We start from the raw sequence: 21196 nt of genomic DNA on the forward strand, positions 1-21196 counted from the left end.
CCTGCTGTGATGCTTAACTGCCCATTACAAAGCACTTTCAAGTCCTTGGACCTAGAGCAGCGGGGGTTGTTTGCGTGCTCAGAAAAAAACAACACAAAACTTCAGCAAAGATCTATTGATAATCTATTGAGATTGGTTTCAGCGTCAGTGATTGGTCAGTATGGGCATGCTATCTATTTCATTTTTACAGGCATTGATGTCCATTTTGTTCACGTGAAGCCTCCTTGCCTGCCTGAAGGCCAATCTGCAAAGCCACTGTTAATGGTTCATGGCTGGCCTGGCTCCTTCTACGAGTTCTACAAAATTATTCCTCTCCTGACGGATCCTGCAAGCCATGGCCTCAGCGGTGAACACGTTTTTGAAGTAATTTGCCCATCTATTCCTGGTTATGGTTTCTCAGAAGCACCCCACAAGAAAGGTATGATGTAAGAGAAGGAACTGAAGTGACAAGCTTTCTCTCAGTGAGACTGCCCCTGTTAGCAGAACAGTAACTCCTGGCCCTTCCTGGTTTCTCAGTGTAGAAACAAAGATGCTGTGTATCACGTGGAAAGACAGAGGTTAAGAGTGTGACTTCAGGTGAACCATTAATTGATTTCAGGAGCAGTGTGAAGATAATTTACAAAGACTCCCTTTCTGCAAGGAGCCCCACGGAAAATACATGGGGCAACAGGTACAAGTTACTCCTGGGGAGAGTCTGATTGGACTCCACAAGAAAATCATCATGAGAACGAACATGCAGACATTAGAATTATCTCCCAGGGGAAGTAGTGGATTCCCCTACATTGGACACTGGAACCCCCTCAGTGGGGCAAGTGCAGGGTCACATTTTCTGCTTGCTCTCTACACCTTGCCTGGATGATGTGACAAGGGTTTCCACATAGTCTGTCAGACAGGCAAGAAAAAATGGAGCTGTAGCATTTTAGGAACTTGGACATTATGGGATGATAAATGCTGCAGAGTCAGAAGTGTAGCTTCTGAATTAATGCAGCAGAGTTCTCTCCTGCAGGCTTTGACTCTGTAAGCGCTGCTTCTGTGTTCTATGAATTGATGCTCAGATTGGGATTCAATGAGTTCTATGCACAAGGTGGTGATGCTGGCTGGCTCATCTGCACCAACCTGGCCCAGATAGCTCCCAGGTGAGTACCCCTTTGGTACAGTGCCACATGACTGGCATACAAAACTGTTTCTTGGGGGTATTTAACCTGAACATTTATTTCTTGTGCTTTTTCCTGTCCCAAGCCTGCACTGTAGTTTCTCTCTTCAGTGCTCAGTGTTAAGCAGAGATCCAAGATGACATAGCTAAGGTTTATACCTGGTTTATAGCAGTAATTTTGTAATGGCCCCAATGGGGTCTGGAGTGGCACAAAAGGAGGATGTATGGCTTAGTGCCCAGAAGTGTGTGCTGATTGCTGACACTGCCCCCCTTTGACTTGTCATTTTTGTGTGGAAAGCTGCACAGCAAAGCACAACTAAGGTCATGGTGTAATTAACAGGAGATCAGAAATTATGTAAGTCAATTTTTGCTAATTACATTTTAAATACAGCATCTTTGAATGATGTTTTGTTCATCTGTGGGGGCTTTCCCTGTGTTGTGTTTTGTTGGTGTTTTTTTTTAGCCAGGTGAAAGGTCTCCATTTAAATCTAGCCTTGGTTACAAAGATGGGAGTCATTCACCTGCTCTCCGTTCTGCTGGGCCGCTATCTTCCAGGGCTCTTCGGCTTCCAGGATGAAGATGTCAAGAGGATGTTTCCCTTCTTGCAGAAAGGGCTCTACAAGAGCTTGGTGGAGTCTGGCTACGCTCACATACAGGCTACAAAGCCTGACACTGTTGGTAAAACAAGCTTAAAAAAAACCCAAAACACCAGTTGTTCATTTTAGTTGCACTACGGACACAAAATGTACTGCTTTAATATATGCACAAAGTCAAAGTGGTTGTTTCAGGGAAATTCAAGGAGGATGGTTAGAGGTTTTTAAAGGTGGGGGTCCTTCCCTGTATCCAAGTCAGAAAAGGTCACATATAGGTATACAGCATTACACTCCCTTTTGCATGCAGAAGCAGTGAACCTCCACATCAAAACTGAGCCTACTCTAAGTGCCACTGACCTAGTTTTCAGTTTTCATAAATAAAATAGTTTATTTAATACTTCACTTCTGCTGTCACTGGGGACTGTAATTTTATTTCAAGTGCAGCTGAGCTAAGAGCAAAGGGTAGTTTCTGCACAGAAAATGGATCTCATTCAATTGATGTAAACTACAAGAAGCTTTTAGCTGTCCCATGATGCAGTGCAGCTTACTTATCCCTCCAAGTAACACCTGGAAATTAACATCAAATTCCCTTCTCACTCATTGTTCTCAATCACTTTGCAGATTTTCAAGACCAAAAAAAAAAAGCCATTCCTTTGTATATTATTTCTAGATGAGACAGTCACTCAGCTTGCTTATCTATAAATATCTGAATATTAAGTGTTGCTATCTTGAAAGCATCTTTAATTGGACAAATGAGTCAAGAATATCAAATGTATTTTAGTTAAGCACAGCAGCAATTCACTTGTGGATTTGATTAAAACCATAGCTAAGGAAGCTATTTCTTAATGGTGTTCTACCAGCTTACCTACAAAAGCAGGTATATTCTTAAAATGTGCAGGAAAAAAAATGGTATTTTCATGGTTTTTCAATAGTTTTGCTTCCTTTTGAGTGTTGTTGCTAAAAATGACTACTGTCTATTCCCTTCTGTGCTTTAAGAGACAAGGAAAGCTGAAAGATGCCTAGCTGTGCTCCTTTTCTGGCTGATTCTTGTCCCTACCAGTAATGTGTGGACTATGCAGACTGGGAACCAGAATATAGTTCATGTTTTACAAACTGAAGCAGGAGCTTTACTGCAATTTTGAGGACAAAGAGGAGAGGAGCATGGCAGGTGGCAGCTTCCCATAAGGAGAAAAATGCTGAAGAAGGGAGCATCAGGTAGCTGTAATAAGCATAGCCATGGAAGCTACCAGAGTCTTCCCAAGACTTCTGGTGGTCCAGAGCTACCTTGCAAGCTGTCCTAAGCAAGGAAGAAAGGAGGTTGGAGTAAGGTGGGGGCTTATGCTGTGCCAGGGAAGGTTAAGGTTGGATAAGGTTGGATATTAGGAAAAATTTCTTTCCTGCAAGAGTGGTCAGGCATTGGAACAGGCTGCCCAGGGAGACGGTAGAGTCCCCATCCCTAGAGCTGTTCAAGAAGCATGTGGATGTGGTGCTTTAGGATATAATTTAGTGATCGTGGTAGCTAGGTTATGGTTGGACTCTACTATCTTAAGGGTCTTCTCCAACCTTAATGATTCTGTGAGATGAACTTCAACTATATTGCTGCTCCTCAGGAAAAGCTTCTTGTATAATTTTTTTTTCTGAGCAGCTGGAACAGCTCATGGTCCCTGTATTTTCACAGCACTAGGATGTAGTAGCAAAGTTCCAGGTGCAGGCTGAAAACACACTTGTCTTTCTGAGCAAAACAAACTACGTGAGGTATTTTAACCCTTGTTCTACAGGAAGGCTGTTGCTAATTTCAGAAGCTGGAGCTTTTAGTAAAGCCTTGCTCTACCTTAATGACTTTCTAATTATCCTTAAAAGGTTTTTGCTGCTAGGTAGTGGTGCAAATTCTCCTGGTCATGTGTAGGCATGTGGAGTTTGGCTCTGTGATGCTGTTTAATACATGACAACTTCCAGATTAATGGAAGCAAACCCTACTTGGCACACAGAGCTTAATCTTATTAGCTTACAAGGAATGAAAAGAAAAAAGCCAGCAGAAATCCAATACTGTTCCATCAGTTCAAAGAACATACAGTGTGAGCCAATGCAGAGCCTGTTAGTTTGCAGATGCTATCAGTTTATGACTCAACAATAAATGGCTCCAACTTGTTCTACTCTTTAGGAATACAGCTGTATTATAACAGGGCCACTTCTATAACAGATATCACAATTTTAGTTAATCTTCCCTCCTCCTTTTCAGGCTGTGGTTTGAATGACTCCCCTGTAGGACTGGCTGCATACATCTTGGAAAAGTTTTCTACCTGGACTGATCCGGAATTCCGTGATTTAGAGGATGGAGGATTAGAGAGGTAAGCCTGTCCTCCTCTTATGCTATTTTGGATGAGGTGGCTGAGCCCAGAGCCATAGCTAAAGATGTTTGTCTGAACTGATTGCCTCATGTCTTGTAGGGAGCCTGCAGCAACCACAAATGGTTCCGTGAAGGCTGAGGTACTCCCTTCCCACTTTAATCTCCTAGTAAGAGATACACCCTGCAACTTCTGGATATTAAAAACCACTGGAATAATCACATTAGGACAGAAACCCAAAAGTTTAACCCACATTTAAGATGTCAGGAAGCAGAACTCATGATTCACTTCAACACTAATACTAAACTCTCTTTCAATTTGCTCTAGACTGGAGCTAAAGCAGTACTGACCAATCATTTGCTAATAAAGAATCATTCTTAATGTGCAATTGAAATCTGAGGTGAAGCCCCCTCTTGAAAATTGCTGAGGTATGTGGCAGGAATGGAGTGGAGGGGCATGTTATGAAGAAGTCTAGTGACAGTGGGTCTGAATAGAACCTTTGCACTGTATCTAGCTAACAATCTGAAATTAAACATGCACTGTTTGCAGCATGTATTGGTGTGATGGCTCTGTTGAAGGCTTGGGGTGGCATTTGAAATCATGAATAATAGATGGAGCAAGCTGTTCCATGTGCTTTTCTGATCCTACCCTGTCTATGGACAGTCCAGACAGCTATGCTGGAGCATAAGGTGCTTGTTGGAGTCTGCTTTCCATGTAGGAGCTAAAAATGTCTCTTAGAATCACAGACTTATAGACTCATAGAACTGTCAGAGTTGGAAGGGACCTCAAGGATTATCTAGCTCCAACCCCCCTGCCATGGGAGAGGTACACCTCACACTAGATCAGGTTGCTCAGAGCCCCATCCAGCTTGACCTTAAAAACTTCCAGGGATGAGGCTTCTACCACTTCCCTGGGCAACCTGTGCCAGTCTCTCACCACCCTTACAGTGAAGAACTTCTTCCTAACATCCAATCTGAATCTACCCACTTCTAGTTTTGCTCCATCCCCCCTCATCCTATCACTACCTGACACCCTAAAAAGTCCCTCACCAGCTTTTCTGTAGCCCCTCTTAAGATACTGGAAGGCCACAATTAGGTCTCCTCGGAGCCTTCTCTTCTCCCGACTGAACAGCCCCAACTGTCTGTCTCCATAGAAGGGGTGCTCCAGCCCTCTGATTGTCCTTGTGGCCCTTCTCTGGACAGGTTCCAGCTCTTCCCAGTTTGTGTCAGTTTGGTCACTGACAGAGGAGCAGCAGCACATGTCACCCCCTAACCGAGTTTACAATTGTTTTTTTTTCTCTACCTCTTCTTACAACCAAACCAAACAAAGGCCCTGCTAGAGTAATGCAAAATGGTCTTTGGTTCTAACAAAGAAATCTCTGGACTTACCTCTTCAGGAAGTTCAGCCTGGATGATCTGCTCACCAATATCATGATCTACTGGGTGTCAGGCTGCATGGTCTCCTCAATGCGTTTCTACAAAGAAGCTCTGCAGAATGGGCTGGGCACACAGAAACATGACAAGTGAGTGTTTACTCTTTGGTTTTGTTCTTTAAATCATACAATGGTCTGGGTTGGAAGGGACCTCTGAAGATCATCTAGTCCAACCCCCTCTGCAGCCAGCAGGGACATCCTCAACTAGATCAGGTTGCCCAGAGCCCTGTGGGGCTTCACCTAGAATATCTACAGGGACAGGGCCTCAACCCTGGCCGGAGGTCAGGAGGAAGTTATACACAGAGAGAGTGATTGCCCATTGGAATGGGCTGCCCAGGGAGGTGGTGGAGTCACCATCACTGGAGGTGTTCAGCAGGAGACTTGATAGGGTTTTTGCATGGTTTAGTTGATTAGGTGCTGTTGGATGATAGGTTGGACACAATGATCTTGAAGGTCTCTTCCAACCTGGGTTATTCTATTCTATTCTTCTAACCACATACCTGGGCAACCTGTCCCAGTGTTGCACTACTCTCATGGTAAAGAACCTGTTCCTAACATCCAATCTAAATCTGCTCTTTTCTAGTTTGAGGTCATTGCCCCTTGTCCTGGCACCACAGGCATTTGTAAACAGTCTCTCTATCCTTCAGGTACTGGAAGGTCACTATTAGGTCTCCCAGAGTCACCTCTTCTCCAGGCTCAACGACCCCAGCTCCCTCAGTCTGTCTTCACAGCAGAGGTACTACAACCCCCTGATCATCTTTGTGGCCCTCCTCTGGACCTGCTCCATCAGGTCCATGTCCTTCCTATATTGAGGGCTCCAGACCTGGACACAGTGCTGAGCCCTGAGTTTATGGTTGCAGACAGGCTGTTATGTCTTAAGAGCTGCTGCAGGTTTCTGAATGCTGAGGAAAAGCAATGCTCTATCTGCAGGACAGCTCTGTTAGTTGATGTGCTGTGCTTGGAAAAATGCTAATTGGGTAAGAATCCTGAACTATCAGTAAAGAGATGTGACTGGAGATGCTGCTCGAAGACCTCTTGTTCGTGGTATATCCACCTAGGGAAATGCACAAGCAAGCATTTTCAGATTTCCCTTCAGTTACTTAATTTGCCTGTGACTGAGTCATGCAGTCACTTTTGTTTATAGTTTATTTGGTTTGTAGCTCTAGTACTCTTCTGGACACAGTCTGCCTATTTCTGCAAAAGATTTAAGTCCTGCCCTTGGAAGCAACTTCAGTATGCTGCCAAACTGCATAATTTGCAAGTCAGTAAGAGTGAGGTTCCTGCTGTGCAGACACTTAAGACAGCAGCTTGGTTGCATATACTTGTGTCAGCTTGAGTATTAGTGAAGGCTTAAACCTGCCCTGAGGTATTTGCAACTGCAGCTCAGTGCTGTGGTATTTATTTAGCTGTGAAATGATGCTTCCAGGAAGCTGACTCAGTTCTTGAAGCTGCTGCGTCTATGCTGTGGGCAGTATCCTGCTCCCGTTCTGCCTACATGAGATGAGCTATATGAGCTTCTGTGTGCCTAGAGGAAAGAGTCTCATAGTCCTATGCAAAACCAGGCTCCGTCTTTCCATGCTTCCAGTTGTTATGTGCCCAACAATTTGAGTGTCTAAATTTTAGGGTCCCTCAGTTCTCACAATGCAGCTTGTGCCTATGTGGTATTTAGACCTGGAAAATGTTGCTCTGTTTGTAACAAGTGTAGATCTTCCCAGTTTCTAAGATACTTCTCCCCTCAAATCCAGTTGCTTTGCTACACTTACTAGTGTGCAAAAGGTTCCATAGAGTTCATTTGGGCAGTTACAAGCAAGAGCTACTTTACAGGGTGAAGTCCCATATTCATGGAATGGTTGGGGTTGGAAGGGACCTTAAGGATCATCCAGTTCCACTCCCTCAGTCATGGGCCGGAGCACCTTCCACTACACCAGGTTGCTTAAGGCCCTGTCCAACCTGACCTTGAATGCTTCCAGGGAAGGGGCACCCAGCAACCTCCATGGGCAACCTGTTCCACCCTCACTGTAAAGGATCTCTTCCTAATCTCCAGTCTAAATCTCCCTTCTTCCAGCTTCAATCTATTCTCTCTTGTCCTATCACTACAAGCCCTTGTACAAAGTCCCTCCCCAGCTTTCTTCTAGGCCCCCTTGAGGTACTGGAAGGTTGCTCTAAGGTCTCCCTGGAGCCTTCTCTTTTCCAGGCTGAAAAACCCGAACTTCCTGAGTCTGTCCCCACAGGAGAGGTGCTCCAGCCCTCTGATCATCTTTGTGGGCTTCCTCTGGACCTGCCCCTGCAGTTCTATATCCTCCTTGTGTTGGAGGGCCCAGAACTGGATGTAGTACTCCAGGTGGGGTCCTCTGAACTAGTCTAGATATATTCCTTCCCTCCCTCTTTGCAGCAGTTAGAGGCAGTTCTCCCCTTTTCTATTCTTAATCTGTCTTGCCAGGCTCAATGTGTTAGAGCAGTAGTAGTCACTATGACTTTCTCTCCAGCCTTTGTCCAGGTGAGTGCTTTCCCCTTCAGACCTGACTGCAGCATGAGGAAACCTGATACCCAGTCAGCTCAGTCTCTCTTTACTTCATTTCCATGCTTCTAACTCTCATGCTCTGGCTCCCTTGCAAAACTGCTTTAATATCAATGTATGTAAACATTTTATTTCCCAGGAATGGAGTGTTGTCTGATCTTAACATCTGGGGTCTGGAAGTCAGATTTTTAATTGCCTAACAACATTATGACCAACTCTTTAAGAACAGCATTTCCCTGGGACTTTCCAATTCTTGCAAAACTAAGTGTTTGAAGGATTATTCTCTCTCCTCTCTCTCTCAGGCTGACAGTACAAGTACCTACTGGCATTGCCTCCTTCCCTAATGAAATCATGCACACACCCCAGGCTTGGGCCCAGAAGAAATACATCAACATAGTCTCCTTCCATTTCATGCCTCGAGGTGGCCACTTTGCAGCTTTGGAGGAACCTGAACTTCTTGCTGAAGATATTCTACAATTTGTTGGGAAAGTAGAGAAAGAGCAACTTTGGAGAAAGAAAGGAGAATAACTCTCCTAACAAACTCAGGGTAAATGCTTTGAGCTTAGCACAGGTACAGACCTTACTAGTCTTCTGTAATCCATGTAAGTAGTTTATTCCTGACTAAAGGTGAGAGAGGACAGCAAGAAAAATGCAGCCTGTCTTACTGAGATGCTGCCATGGGGACCTACTGGCTTGGGGTTGCTTTTCCTTTTGTTCAGCTGGACTACGAAAGTATCAAGAGTATTGCTTGATTATCTTGTTCCCCCAAGCACAGACTTCAAGTCTGCTCTCTCTTTTCCTGATTCTTGCTTTGAAATTGAAAAATAGACCTTACAACTGTTAACACTGCTAATAACACAACTAATAACAGTTTAATTGCCATGAAAGGCTGCTTTTTTCACAGCAGCAGTGAAACTCGAGTTGGTGTAGGTGTGAGGTTCCTCACACAAAGGATGGGGAACAACCTAGCAAGACCTAACTTGCATGAGCATGTTGATTAATGAGCATGGATGATCTACATACAGCAGCTTGAAACTAGCCAGCTGGCTACTGCTGGCTGCCTTCCTTTTGCAGCCTAGACTTTTAAGCAGCACCCTGGCTGTGAGGAGGAAGCTCAGCTCCCAGAAGAGCAGCACATGAGAAGCAGCTGAAACACACAGGTGTCTGCAGCTTGGACCAGAAGGGAGGGGTGGGGTGTAGGAGCAATTTTAGCCCAAGCTACCTCTGCACTGAATTTGTACTCAGCTAAAAATCATAGCCCTGGACAGGGTCAAGACACTGCAGCTTTGCACTGTTAGAAATACCTCTTACTAAACAATAGAAATGTCACTAATTCAAAATTAAAAGAACCTTGCATTAAGATTTTGAGTAATACCTGTGTGCTGCTTTTAATATCTGAGATTTTGCTTGGTGACAGTAAAGAGAAGCTTCAGCTTGGAACCTCTATTGATTCTGTGCTGCATCTGCTACAAAGGTCAGAGGGAAGGCAAAGTGCTCAAAGAAAATTGAATTTGAAGGGCTGTGTGGTTCTGCCAGCAACAGTCCCTGGTGTGTGCACTTGAGCTTCAAACACTTAAACTGTATCCAGATGACTGATTTCGGTATGGTTTTGTTCTCCAGTCACTTCTGATGTACTTTCCTATGCTGGCAAGCACAGGGAAATATAATCCACCAGTTACACTTGCACAAATCAGTGTTATTTCACCATATTAATTGAAAAGGAAGCTGTTAAATAAGAGTCACTCCAGCAGAGCCCTGCTTCATCCCACAGGGCTTTTTAGATTCAAGAATACCACCCTGACTTGCCTTCTGTAAAACAAACACCACTCCTGCTGGGCACATTTGAGTCTTGGTGCTCAAAGCCACCTGGTAAGCCATGGCAGAAAATCATTAGGGCAGATGGGTCTGCCTGGGTCTGTTTTTTGAGCAGAATGAGACCTGTCACTATCCTTTCTTTGCCTCCTGTGCTTCTGCACCTGGATGCCAGGAGAGGAAGACTCAGCAGTTCTCAGGCCTCCCTACAAAATTTGACTGCAGTGCTGCCTTTAAGCTGCACTTTAATTCTTGAAGACAGCTAACTGCTTGTAAACCAGTAGTGAGCACAAAGTGTACCTCTACTTGTAAATGCTTTCATTAGTCAGAATGTCATAGAATTGTTTTGGTTGGAAAAAAGATATCTAACACCATTGATTCCAACTATCAGCCCAAGACCACCATGCCCATTGTTTCAGGCCAAGCTGTTTTGAATAGACAGGAAGAAAATACAGAATTATTCACATTGTCTAAACCAGATTGTTCTTAGAGAAGACATCCCCAGACTTGTTTCAGGTGCAGTATATATTGCAAATGAGTTGCTGATTCGAGGAGGAATCAGCTCACCCCAGAAAATGACAGCTGTTTACAGGCCCTACTCTGCTCCCTCCTGTACAAGTCTTGATCTCTTACTCCTGTCCCTTGTGTGGCCTTGTATTTCAGAGCTGGAGATCATCTTCTCTCATCTTTAATGCACACTGCAGACATCTGCTGTGGTGCTAGGGAGCACTGCCATGTACTGATATAACTGAATACTTCCCCAGGGACTGCTCAGTCACAAGGCAGATAGAGTAAGTGGGAAGGAAGTTTGCTATATGATAACTGTGCCAAACAGATTTTCAGATGCGAGCAGAAAGCTTGAAGCATTCTCTCTCCCCCTTCTGGAACAGATCTGCTTGAAGGGGCCCAGCCTCAATGAAAGAGGGCACATCAGGACTCTGTTTTGTGATCTTACATTACAGCAGCTCATCTGTGCTCAGTCACCAGCAAGAACTGGACAGAAAACAACTGCCTCTAGAACCTTTCTATTTTTACATATGTCTCACAACACTTAGCAATCTGTGACACTGATAATGAACGGAGGCAGTAAATGAGCACATCCTTGCTCCACTCTGTGTGCCAGGTAAGTGCACTTCAGCCTACTACAAACACCAGCTGTCCATGCTGGCTGCTTTACTTAGTAAAGAAAATAGGCATAGGGAGAGCAAATCCAGCACAAAAATGGGTTTCATTAGCTACTGTCTGAAAGAGAAAGAAATCTCGACCTAAAAGGTGAAGATTTCAGAAGCTTAAAAATTATAATTAACCACTTGTCACACAGCAAAGGTTGTTCTGATATGACTTGCACTCAGCTCTGGTGAGGCCACACCTTCAGTATTGTGTTCAGTTTGGGGCACCTCAATACAAGAGAGATGTGGAGGTGCTGGAGCCAGTGCAGAGGACAATGAAGCTGGGGAAGGGCCTGGAGAATAAATCTTATGAAGAGCAACTGAAGGAGCTGGGGCTGGTTAGTTTGAAGAGGAGGCTGAGGGCAGGTGGCGTTGCTGTCTACAGCTACCTAAAAGGACACTGGAGAGGCTGATGCTGGTCTCTTCTTACAGGTAATTACCACTGCCACTGAAAATAAATGAACTTACACACTGAAGTGCTTGAAAACTATCTGCTTCTGGTATGAAGAAAACACTATTAAGCTCATCCTCTTCTGAATACAGCTCCCACTTTTACTTCTGATTTTTAAACTACAAACTATGAAGCCCTGAAAAATCCAAGCCCCACTCTACAGCCTTTGGACATTATCTGCAACTGAACAAGATAAGTTCATGCAGATGACACACAAACTGAACAAGATAAGTCTTCATGCACACTGCACACAAAAAAAAAGTCAGGCATCACTCACAGTATGAATGAATGAACAACAACAAAATGGAACAGAAATCACACTTTGATATGAAAGAGGAATTGAAACCACTCTTTAGTGCAAAATAGAATCTGTTAAGTCTAGCATCACAGGGAGCTCCAGATCCATAAGGGCCACTGCTCCTCACCACTGAGTCAGCCAGAATTGCCTGGGGAGAAGGATGGCTGGGTTCAAGACAGCCCCTCAGCTGTACATTCTGGCTTACAGCAGGTGCAATATACAATATGGATTACATGAACATACACTTTTATTTTTGATGCTGTGGGAAGAGACAAGGAATAAATCCATATTAATTTCAGGGCAGCTTATTTTAAAACACTGAGAAGGGATGCCACTTGTTTTACTTGCTGTAACAGCACTTTAAGGAACATAACTCACACTAAATCCATCTTGCTTAGGATTAGTTTTTCTTCCATGGACAAAATACTCTCTGCAGTGCCAGACAGCCCTGATGGTGTTATGCCAATGCTGCTAGAAGAATTAGCCCCATTAGAATTATCATTTGTCTTCTGGAGAGCAGTATTTATATAGATCTGAGTGACAGCTCTTTCCCCTTGCTAGATGTAGTCCAAATACCAGGCTTCAAAATCCCCTCCTGACTGGGTTTTAAGACATTAAGGCTGCTCATGCTCTTTCTGTGTTTAATAATCAAATGTCTGCAGTTTTGAGGACAGGATGAACAATAAATGAGATTTAAGTGATGAGTTTCCATCTTCTTAAAAGAGAGGATAATCCCCCTTTGCAGCAGTGGTTCAAACCACTGCAGACATTAGTGCAGAGGGAGTACAGCACAGAAAAAAAGTGATCAGGAAAGGAAGACAAAACTACATTCAGCCACCCAGCTTCCAGCAAATCTAACTCCAAGTGAAGACTGACTCATGACTGCTTCAACAAAAAGGAAGTGAGGAGCCCACTCCACCTTTCCCCCCCACTGCCTGCCTCGGCAAGGGGCCTCCTGCCCTCTTCGCAGTGCTTTCTGTCCATGGCGTTGAGCACAGACCTTGGGCTTTGTCCACAGTGCAGCTGCCTGCACCCTGCAGCAGTAGCAGCTGCAGCTTGCTTTGGGTCCCCCCAAAGCCCAGGCTCTGGAAGCAGGTGTAAGGAGAAACTGCACTCTCAGTTTCTTCCCAGGCCCTGACTGGGCCCCCACTGGTCTGCAATCAACATCCAATGCAAAACCAGCTTTTGATACTGCCCTCCTGGTAAATACACCACACTTCCTTCTTAATACAGTCCACCTACTGTTGCTTCATTCCTAATTGTCCATTGCACCAAAGCACAAGGATGCATCATCCCACCTCAGGGTATTCAGCTAAATGATGGATATCAACATCTTCCTCTGCAGAGGGGAAAAGGCTTAGCCCAGTTAACATTCTTCCCACTGCGCCTGTGTGGCATACCTTGCTCAGCAGGATTTCATGAGCTTGGGGTGCAGCTCTGCCTCACCTGAGCCTAAATAAGCCCATTTACCATTGGTCTATGCCCATCACTGCCTTGTAAGCTCTCTTCTCTGCTCTGAGTGAATCTACTAACCTTTCAGCTTCCCCAAATGGAGGAAAGTCCGAGAGCTTAATTTTCCAGCAGTTCTTAAGGTTTTCTGCAACCAAGCCTGCACTGTGGGCCTGGTTTTCTACGTACATACCTTTGTCATTCTTGGGTTCTAGGAATTGTAGAGGGACTTTTTACAAACGCTTGAAGTGCTAAGATGAGGAGCAATGGCTTTAAGATGGAAGAGGATTTAGGCTGCATACTAGGAAGAAATTCTTTCTAGTGAGGGTGGTGAGACACTGGAACAGGTTGCCCAGAAGGGTTGTGAATGCCCCCTCCTTGGAGGCGTTCAAGGACAGATTGGAAGGGGCCTCGAGCAACCTGGTCCAGTGGAAGGTGTCCCTGCCCATAGCAGTGGGGTTGACACTAGATGATCTTTAAGGTCTCTTCCAACCCAAACCACAGGGTACAGCCTCAAGGGAACGAGGATCCACTTCTGCATTTTTGTCTCACTGCAAGTTGTTTTCTTTTTGCATCACTCCCAGTCTTTTGTTGCTGATAAAGCTTTTTACAGTGATTGGAAGGCATTCTTAATGTTTCAGAGAAACCAAAGAGGAGGGGGGATTCAGTAACACCTCACACAAACTTAGAAGAACCCACTGCAGAAGACAGACATAATTCTCCTAATTTCACCATTATTTGTTATTTAGCTTCAAAAGGAAAAAGACATAATTGCTTAAATGGTTCCTCTTGAAGCTGCACAACTGATTTCTTTCTCAATTTTTGCCACCTTCTCCCCAGCAGATTCTCATTTCTGGTCTTAGAAGTGAGTAAATTCTTCCTATTTTAGGAAATTTTAGGAATGATATTGAAGCTACAGACAAAGTATAAAAGAAGAAGAAAAACCTTCTCCATCCTCTAAAGCTAAAACCATGTCATAAAAAAAATTCAATGCCTGCAACCAAATGATGGTACTTGGCAATTCTTTAAATCACTTCCATTTTCTTCTGATAGCTGCTGGTTTTATTTCTCTATGCCTATAGATGGAGGAGAAAAAAAAAGCCCCAAACAACAAACAAGCAACTGGTAATTAGCCCCGAGCGGGGGAAATTAGAATTCAAATAAGTTTTGACATAGAACATCCTCAATTGAAAGAAGGACCCTGGTGCTTTACACTGCAGGAGAGCAGGCTGAAAGCTGCTCTGAGTCTTCCTCCTGTACTTGTTTTTTTAAATAAACATCAGAGGAGTACACCACAGAATCACAGAATGGTAGGAGTTGGAAAAGACCTCTGGAGATCCATCCAGTCCATCTCCCTGCCAAGGCAGGTTCACCTAGAGAAGGCCACAGAGGAACATGTCCAGTTTTGAATGTCTCCAGAGATGGGGAGACTCCACCACCTCTCTGGGCAGCCTGTTCCAGTGCTCCGTCACCCTTAAAGAAGTTCCTCCTCATGTTTAGACAGAACTCTCTATGTTCAAGTTTGTGCCCACTACCCCTTGTCCTGTCACTGGGCACCACTGAAAAAATCCTGGTCCCATCCTCCTGACATCCACCCTTTCAGTATTTCTAAACATCTATAAGCTCCCCCCTGTCTTCTCTTTTCCAGACTAAAAAGACCAAATTCTCTCAGTCTTTCCTCACAAGAGAGATGTTCCAGTCCCCTCAGGCATCTTTGTAGCCCTTTTCTATATGTCTCCAGCAAGTCCCTGTCCTTCTTGAACTGGATACCATACAGATGCCTTTCAAAACCAGTCACTGACACCCTTCACAGACTTTCACCCTTTACATTGCTCCACAGAAAGTGGAGGGCCACAACCACACAGCTGCAATGGCACAAGACAGTAACCAATTCTGACTCCTGTACCTCATGACTCACCACACTTTAGGTTTTTAGAACTCTATTTTACACATCACTTTTGAGAAGGGTCTGGTTAACAGCACTTAATTAACCACAGGGTCTGGAAACACATAGGAAAAGCTTCCTCTCTTCCTGGGTATTTATAATCTCAGCCATTCCCATTTAGCTATCCTGTACAGATCTAGTGTAGAACATTCAAGGATATCAGATCTTTGAACCACTATCCTGGGACTTCTCAGAAAAAGCTGGCTTACTTCAGGATCTAAACATAATCTAAAGATAATAATGGGTTACTTCTGGGGAGATTCCAATTGGAATCCAGAAGAAAATGTTTCACCATAAGAACAGTTAAGACATTGGAATCATCTCCCAAAGTAGTGGATTCTCCTACAGTGGACACCTTTAAGGTTCAGCTTGACAGGGTGCTGGACAATCTCATTTCATCTAGACTTACCTAGAAAGGTTGGACCTTGAGGTCCCTTCCAATCTGGCGTTCTATGATTCCATGATAATCATCAGTTTACAGTCTGGAAGACAAAAGTGGTTTAAGGCCTTAAAAATGACAATATGCTATCTGTGTTATATCTATTACATATCTACCACATACTAGGTTAACAGTAAGAAGGGATGAAACTCTGGATTGCTGAAGACCACAAACTTTGTAGCAGCAGACATTCCCAAACCAGAACCTAAGTGGAAAGAGAGCTTCATCCAGAACCGAAGCTGGGAATACATTTAGCTTGTTAAGTTAGTGAAATTCTTACTTAACACACAGAATATTACTTTCCATCAGCATCAAAATCAGTCTTGAGATTGGACTTTGAAGCCATCAAAAAGTGAGAAGATCAGATGCATGTTACAGCAGAACTCAGCTAAGAAGATAGGAAATAAACTGTTGCAGAAGGGAACAAATCCTTCCCCAGAAAAGCAACAGTCATAGAATCAATTATTAAGGCTGGAAAAGACCTCTATGATACAACTGCAACCTGTTGCAGTTTGAGCTGGGTGCCCCCCTGGTGTGTTCACTTCCTGTGTCCAGAAGTCCAGCCCAGAGGGATGGACACAGGAAATTGTGTATTTCCTACCATAATTCTTTGCACCACTATAAGATCCAGTGTGGGGTCTGGCACTTTCTCTTTTCTTCCTCCTCCGCCAGCCGGTAACTGGGGGAGATGTCTGCTGCCTTTGGGCCTGGCTAGGCCCAAGGCCACGGGGGGATGGGCAGTCTCAGGCCTGGCCGGCTGAGACTTGCCCAGCGGAGGGAGGGGGAAGAAGGAGCCCTGAGGGTCTCGGGTGTACCCTCAGGTGGGAATGGGATGCCTCTGGGTTTGCTTTGGGATCTTTCTTTGTCACTGCGCTTTGGGTTCTCTGTAACATTCACTGCTTTCTATTTAAACTTTCATCACTTTTGCAATCTGTTTGTCTGAGCATTTTATTCCTGTCTGTGGTGGGGAGAGAGGGGGCTGCCTCAACCCAGCACACAACCTAACCACTATGACCACTAAACTATACCCTGAAGCACCTGATCTACACACCTCTAGGGATGATGACTCCACTGCCTCCCTAGGCAGCCTGTTCCAGTGCCTCACCACTCTCTCAGTGAAGAAGTTTTTCCTAATGTCCAACCTAAACCTCCCTAGCACAACTTAAATTAATTGTTGGTTTTCAACCAGTAGTCCAAAGTCAGCCTGTAAGGGAGACTTGCCAGCTTCTGTTTGGAAGTGATGGGTAACAGAGGCACATTAAGGAAGCAGCAGCAGTTTCCTGTGCTACACCAGTTAATCCACACATATGTTGCTTCATCAAAGAACTAACAGCTAATTATGGTACAGGCTCTAGAAGGACAGCTGATCGTGATACACATTCTCTCCAAGGAACAAATGCTCAGTGACTCTGCTGACAAAGAACAAGTGAAGATAAGCCAGAAGGCTTTTGTTTGACCACAACAAAACTGGGAAGCTGCACTTGTTGCAGCTGAGATGCTCCAGCCTAACCAATAGGATGTTGGAGACACGGCAAGAGCCAGGACTTAACCCAAGAACCAAAAAGTTAGAGGGAAGAATGTTCCATTATAATGGCCCAATCTTAGGTGCCTCTGCTTTTGGTAATTTCCCTTCTGTTTTGATCTCTCAGACAGCTGTCCTCAGAAAGAACAAACAACTTCTGTACCTCTGAAATGTCTGAAACAGGCACTTGCAGCTGTTACAGACAGGTGACAAACACAATCATTTGAGGAGTCTTGTCTAGATTAGACAGAGAAGGAATTTGCATTTGCAAGGACCATTTTAAGAAGATCTGACACACATCCTCTGAAAATTATGACTCTGGGCATCATGTGGAATTAGAAGTGTGTTATTTCCTTGCCTTGTTGCAGTTTAGAAACCACAAAACATAGTGCTCAAGGATGAGGGACTCAATATCATCTTTGCTTCAGTTTTTAGTATTAGAACCAGTTGTTCACTGGCTACCCAGCCCCCTGAGCTAGAAGACAGGGATGGGGAGCAGAATGAAGCTCCCATACTCCAAGTGGAGATGGTTAGTGACCTGTTGATACACACCAGTCTGTGGGGCTGGATGGCAGACACCTGGGTGTACCGAGGGAGCTGGTGAAGTGCTCACCAAGCCACTTTCCATCACTTATCACCAGTCCTGGTTAACTGGGGAGGTCCCAGCTGACTGCAGACTGGCAAACATGATGCTCATCTACAAGAAGAGCCAGAAGGATCTGGGGAACTGCAGACCTGTCAGTCTGACCTCAGTGAGGGGCAAGTCATGGAGCAGGTTATCCTGAGTGTCATACATACAGCATGTGCAGGGCAACCAGGTGATCAGGCCCAGTCAGCATGGGGTCATAAAAGGGCAGGTCCTGCTTGATCCACAGGGGTGACTTGCATAATGGATGAGGGAATGGCTGTGGATGTTGTTTAGCTGGCCTGTAGTAAAGCCTTTGACAGTGTCTCCCACAGCATCCACCCGGAGAAACTGCCTGCTCATTGCTTGGATGGGTGGATGCTTCACTAGATTAAACAAAAAATATAAAAAAAGGCTGGATGACTGGGCCCAAAGGGTGGTGGGAGTAGGGTTACATCCAGCTGGCAGCCAGTTACAAGTGGTGTGCCACAGGGCTCAGTATTTGGGCCAGTTTTGTTTAAAATCTTTATCAATGATCCTGATGAGGGGATTCAGGGCACCCTCAGTAAATTGGCAGATGACACCAAACTGTGTGGGACAAGCAGGGCAAGGGAAGTGATTGTCCCCCTGTACTCAGCACTGGTGAGGCCACACTTTGTCTATTGTGCTCAGTTTTGTGTGCCTCACTACAAGGAAGACACTAAGGTGCTGGAGCAGGTCCACAGAAGGGCAACAAAGCAAATAAGAGGTTTTATAAGGAGTTGCTGAGGGAATTGGGATTGTTTAGCCTGGAGAAAAGAAGGTTGAAAGACCTCATTGCTCTCTACAACTCCCTGAAAAGAGGTTGGAGTGAGATAGGGCTCAGTCTCTTCTCCCCAGTAACAAGTGAAGCCTTTGCAGAAGTGTACTGAACTGTACACTATCCAATGAACTCTGTTTTCTAGCTTTTCAGAAGCTGTCTCTGCAGCTGTGCCACGAAGAGCCTCACCACAGACCACAGTGTAGGGCCTTACTTCATGCCCAAGGACCAGACTTGCCCAGGATTCATGTTCCCCAAGACCACTGCTGGTGGTGGCTGCTAGAGCGCAAGTAAGGACTTAGCAGAGAGCAAGGTGGTGGGGAGGAGGTGTTCCAACTGAGCAATGCAAGGCAAGCAGCAGGCACTTGGATCTCAACAAATATGGCTTCTGGGAGCTACAATCAGTAACTCCAGCTGGGCCATTTGCTTAGGCTTCCTGCCAAAAGATTTATAAAAAGAACAGTAAAGAATGTGCAATGGCTTTAAATATGAATTTCAAATACAGTGCAGCCAACATCCACATTTGTTGAGGCTTCCATCGCTCAGCTTTTCTCTGAGGCTCAGCAAGGAATGCAAGGAGTTTCTCCTACTGTGCTAATTTTATCCTCTCAGAGACATCCACCAGCATGAAGAAACAAATTAGAACCAGTGCAGTTTCCTAATGGACTTCCAGCTCTCAAAGAGAGACCTAAAGGCTACCTAGGGAAGGAAGCACAACCTAGCAAAGCTGATAAACCAGCCTTTAGTTTGTGCATTGCTATACGTGGAGGTCTTGTAATAAGTGATCCCAGCCTTTACTCCAATGAGTGCATGTCCTAATACCAGACATTTCTGAGTTTAACTGCAACAAGTGTACAGTGGCAAACAAGAACTGCTGCTGCATGCTAAGTGGTTTTCCCTATCAGATACATGAACTGGTTTCTCAGGCATTTCTCAGCCTGCCCAGGGAGGTGGTAGAGTCACCATTCCTGGAGGTGTTCAAAAAAACATGTGGACATGGAACTTTAGGACATGGTTTATGGTTTATGCCCATCGTGGTCTTAGGTTGAAGGCTAGACTTGAACCACAAGAATTCTATGCCTCAAATGCCAGCAATGACTCTTCAACAAGATGCAAATTCCCATTACTTGGCAGATTTTCCATATTCTCTGAAACACATAGCATGACAGGAGGTGGGCTTATGCAAGTACAGGGGAGAGCTATCCCTGTCCATACTGAACCCAAGCCAACTACAAGCAGCTTCATTACTAAGGTTCAGCAGTCTTCCAAGCACAAAAAGGAAATCCAGTCACCAAATGAGTTTTTGTCCTTGATACAAGATATCATGGAAAAACAGAATAGTAGGTTTGGGAGATTATTGAGCCCAATCCCCCTGACAAAGCAGGATCACCTAGGACTGGTCACACAGGAACGCATTCAGGTGGGTCTTGAAAGTCTCTAGAGAAGGAGACTCCACAACCTCCCTGGGCAGCCTGTTCCAGTGCTGCATCACCCTTAGAATAAAGAAGTTTCTCCTCATATTGAAAGTCACTTCTTCAAAACTGCTAAGTTAGATCACAGAGCATGAAAATTTCAGTGCCAGAACTGTAAACAGGTCACATGTGGTAGTTGAATACTTTTGATTCCTCATTAGAATACACACAACTGTCCACTGCTGCTGGAAACATCTGTATGAGATGGGGTACTGCAGCTAGAAATAAACAACCACAGGCTTCTAATCTGATTAAATACAACAGGCTCTGTCCTCACATCTGTATAACAGACTCAAAGACAAGTAAAAAGTGTGGAGCTTGTTGGTTCTCTTTTTTTCCTTTGTTTGCATATCAGTCTTCAATGGCAGTTTGCATCCAGGGTACACACCAGCTCTAGTAATACCATGATCGTTAATCCACCTGCCCCATGATACTCAGTGCACATAACCACCTCTAGCAATGCCACCACTGCTGAAGTCCACACTCACACTCAACATCCTTGCAACACTCAAGTGATAGTATAAAAGATGCCTGACAAATCCATACCCCTCCACTAGACAAGACTCCTCACTTGTCTTAAGGATCAGGAGTTATATGTACCTTCAACTAAGAGCATGGGCTCCTCTGCAGGGTCCTTCTTGCAGTAGTGCAGGTCTCCTGCTCAGCATTCCTCCAGAGTGCCGGTCTTGGGAAGTTGGAGGCAGTCCTGAAAGACACTGAACATCTGCACACATTCATTTATGGCACAAATTCAATGTCAATCTCAAGATGCTGCTGTTCCAGATGTACTAGAAAAGGTCAAAATTAGGAACTAAGAGTTCAATGGTAAGCAGGCAAACAGGGAAGGGGAACAGTCGAGAAGAACAATGCTTTCTCCTACCCAAAAAGTCACCAAGATTCAATCCATAGAGAAATGCAAAAATATTCAAATCTCTCATGGGACATTCTATGCCTCATGACTGTGCTCTTATGAAGAGCTGATGACAGTGATGATGTTGTGAGGCAGCTAGCAAAAGAACTGTTTCAGTACACAGAACATTAAGTCAGTCAAGACAGCAATGCAATTTCTCTGAACTCAAGTGTTTTATTGCTTGGTGATTATTAGTTACACTTTGACATAATAGACTTTGGAATAAACTTACACCTATTACATCATTTAAAAACTTAGTATCTT

The 21196-nt window shown here is 44.5% G+C and overlaps 1 protein-coding gene across 1 annotated transcript in view; it reads left to right on the forward strand.

Moving 5' to 3' along the window:
• Nucleotides 1-9467, forward strand: part of EPHX1 (epoxide hydrolase 1) — a 28032-nt gene extending 18565 nt beyond the window's left edge. Inside the window, exons 4-9 of the mRNA XM_009901220.2 lie at nt 191-418; nt 1007-1136; nt 1617-1831; nt 3986-4094; nt 5488-5613; nt 8344-9467. Coding sequence (XP_009899522.2) covers nt 191-418; nt 1007-1136; nt 1617-1831; nt 3986-4094; nt 5488-5613; nt 8344-8569 — 1034 coding nt within the window. The 3' untranslated portion in view covers nt 8570-9467. The remainder of the gene's footprint in view (nt 1-190; nt 419-1006; nt 1137-1616; nt 1832-3985; nt 4095-5487; nt 5614-8343) is intronic.
• Nucleotides 9468-21196: the final 11729 nt, after the last annotated feature.

Source organism: Dryobates pubescens, chromosome 2, assembly GCF_014839835.1.
Source record: "Dryobates pubescens isolate bDryPub1 chromosome 2, bDryPub1.pri, whole genome shotgun sequence".
NCBI lineage: Eukaryota > Metazoa > Chordata > Aves > Piciformes > Picidae > Dryobates > Dryobates pubescens.